At 43.2% G+C, this 3,202-nt stretch overlaps 1 protein-coding gene across 1 annotated transcript in view; it reads left to right on the top strand.

The window, feature by feature from the left end:
- The window catches only part of gdf3 (growth differentiation factor 3), a 2,914-nt gene extending 777 nt beyond the window's left edge, over positions 1-2,137 (top strand). The window contains exon 2 of the mRNA XM_046053781.1: positions 1,017-2,137. Within this exon, the coding sequence (XP_045909737.1) occupies positions 1,017-1,870 (854 nt within the window). The 3' untranslated portion in view covers positions 1,871-2,137. The remainder of the gene's footprint in view (positions 1-1,016) is intronic.
- Positions 2,138-3,202: the final 1,065 nt, after the last annotated feature.

Genomic DNA, 3,202 nt, shown 5'->3' with positions numbered 1-3,202 from the left:
ATCAAGGAACAACCTTCTGGAGCTGGTTCACGGGCACTGAGCTATGGCTACTGTGTGTGTGTGTGTGTGTGTGTGTGTGTGTGTGTGGTGTGTGTGTGTGTGTGTGTGTGTGTGTGTGTGTGTGTGTGTGGGGGTTTTTTTTTTTTTTTTTTTTTTTTTTGCACAATTCATCTTTAAATGATAAATGTAATTAATGTATTTAGATAAAACCAGACTTAAACATCACCTAAAATGTTGTTTCCTATTCCACATAAATAAAAATCTAGTACATCAAACATATTCAACTTTGGTTGAATAGTAGTATGTGTGAAACTGCACTAGCACCAACCGCTTTAAGAACTGTTGACAACCCTGGTACATCTGGTTGCATACTATAGTGTGAAGAAGTAAAGTGGATAGAAAATGGTAAATTATTTGAGGAGTTTTGGACAGACTTCATCATTCTCATGTAGCCTACCACAAATATTCCTTTCCATTTGGCCAATAACATTCAAAGGTTTTGGGACTGTGGCACATTTTCAAATCAATTTAAATAAACAAACGTTTTAACTGTAAAAAAATTTAACCTACCTTATTGTGTGCTGTGGTTCTGTACTGTGCTTGTCTGCAAAGCTGGGCACATCCTTGTTCATAAAAACAAGTTCAGCCAAGATTTGCACACAGGTATGAGAGAAAGAGAACACACTTTTAGGCTATTTATTGATCAAGGTGTTATTCACTGACATGGCAGCGCAAATAATAACAGCACATCAGTGTAATTTATTCTTGTCAGAATTTCTTTTAAAACAGCAAATGTGCTCATATGGCTAAAAATGCAGTGAGTTCAACCACTGTGTGTGTTTGAGAGAGAAGTAATTGGTCATGACAAATTATTCTCCTCCCTGATTTAGATTATCATGCTTCCTGTCTCCACTTAAATAAAAAAAAAAAAAAAAAAAAAAAAAAATACCAGATGAACCCCTGCCAAACGTTAATGTCCCAGTTAAAATTCTCCTCTCCCTGCTGGTGTGTTGCAGGCAGGCTGGTGTCTGGCTGGAGCAGCAGCTGTCAGGCCTGTCTGGAGAAGCAGCTTTTCTTCAACATGTCCGTCCTGCAGCCTGTGGAGCTGCTGTCTCTGGCTCAGCTGGAAATCAAGTTCCACTGGAAGCCCTTCAGCTCTGCAGACCTCCTGCAGGGCCCCCGGGCCCTCAGCGTGTCTCTGTATAAAGTGATTAGAGCCACGCTGAGGGGAGCCAATCCCCACGCCAACCGCAGACTCCTGCTGTCCCAGTCAGTCCAGCTGCAGCCTGAGCCCACCTCCATCACCATGGACCTCACCTCGCTGTCGGAGAGCTGGCGCAAACCGGGACGCAACTATGGTTTACTTTTAGAGCTGCTACCTCTTAGCACAGGTCCAGAAGACCTTCTTCCTTTTCACCCTGGGAACTCTCTACCACTGGAATCAACCTTCACCCTGCCACTGATCCAGGCCTCACTGGTGGCCGTGTCCCTCAACCCCCACCAGTGTCGCTCCAGACAGCGAAGAAGCGCCGTCCACCTCCCGGTGACACCCAGCAGCGTGTGCAAGGCCCGCCGCCTCTACATTGACTTCAGAGATGTGGGCTGGCAGGACTGGATCATCGCCCCACTGGGCTACATGGCCAACTACTGCCACGGCGAGTGCCCGTTCCCGCTCAGCGAGAGTCTGAACGGCACCAACCACGCCATCCTGCAGACCCTGGTGCACTCCCTGGACCCACACGGCACGCCACAACCCGGCTGCGTCCCCATCCGCCTCTCTCCAATCTCCATGCTCTACTACGACAACAACGACAACGTGGTGCTGCGACATTACCAGGACATGGTGGTGAATGAGTGCGGGTGTCGGTGAGGTTGGTGGACCTTTCTGATTGGCCCTTGGCTTTCAAAAACCCGCCAGTGTTTTTAAAGCAGCTATGCCCAAAGTTGAGTCATACTTTCTTAATGTGACTTCATGATGTTAGATTTGTCAGTTCAGGTTTTCATACTGTTCTTTGCAATCAATGATTTTAAAGAATTTAAAATATGTTTTTGTTTGTTCTCACAGAAATGTAGACATCTTTTAATATGAAGGCTGATGTTAATAAATATTGCTGTAAAGCCACACTTTAAGACTGGATTTAAAGTTCTCTTCAGTCACTTATTTTGGTGGAGTTCTTTTTACTGATGCTTGGTGGAAAAGAATCCAGTGTTTTTTGTGGTGTGTGTGTGTGTGTGTGTGTTTTTTTTATTTATTTTTTTTTTAGCCGTCCTAGAAAACTACAGAGGGCTGGTGCTGTAAAACTGTATCACTAATGAAATATTGTGGTGAAGCAAGACACTGGTTCATGAAAGGTTTCACAACTTTTGTCAAACATGCTCAATCTGCCTAACGAACAACATCGAGAGAGGATTACAGGTTCCCTTAGCAGCACATCCACCACCAGATAAACCATTTGATCACCTGATGAGGGAGATTTTTAGCTAAAGGCAAAAAGTAGTGTTGTTTCCCAACTAGATTTAGGTTTTTCCAACTTCAAAACAAGACCAGTGGAGAAGGAATAGGACACTAAAAGCTAAGCTAGCTAAGTGAGACCCAGGTCTTCCATGAACCAAAGCATTGCCGGTGGTGTTGACGTACATGAGAACGAAGGTAAGAACCAGGTAAGGTTTGAGCCCATTTGAGATTCTTTTTGGGCGCCCTCTACAAACAGGGATAGAGGCAGTGAGCAGAGTACCCCCTGACACATGTCACTGTGAAAATGACATGTTGAAGTATTGCCAGACTTTGTCCTCTGTTCTTGCCCGTCTACATCAGCAGGTTAAAGAGGCCTTGCCCTCTTCAGCAGCACAACAGTATGAAACTCTAATCATGTTCTGTGTTTTTTGTCACTAAGATTGCCTACCATCCAATGAGATTATATTTTAATTTTTCCCCAAACAAAATGTAGAGACTAAAAACTGTAACTGAAATGTTGCAGTTCTATCAGACCTCTATCCAGAACCATGATACATACAGGTGCTGGTCATATAATTAGAATATCATCCAAAAAGTTGATTTATTTCAGTAATTCCATTCAAAAAGTGAAACTTGTATAATGTAAACATTCATTCCACACAGACTGATATATTTCAAGTGTTCATTCCTTTTAATTTTGATGATTATAACTGACAACTAATGAAAATCCCAAATTCGGTATCTCAG

Source organism: Micropterus dolomieu, linkage group LG07 (genome assembly GCF_021292245.1).
Source record: "Micropterus dolomieu isolate WLL.071019.BEF.003 ecotype Adirondacks linkage group LG07, ASM2129224v1, whole genome shotgun sequence".
Taxonomy (NCBI): Eukaryota; Metazoa; Chordata; class Actinopteri; order Centrarchiformes; family Centrarchidae; genus Micropterus; species Micropterus dolomieu.
The sequence above is the reverse complement of the archived record's forward strand: the minus strand, read 5'-3'. Positions and strand labels throughout refer to the sequence as shown.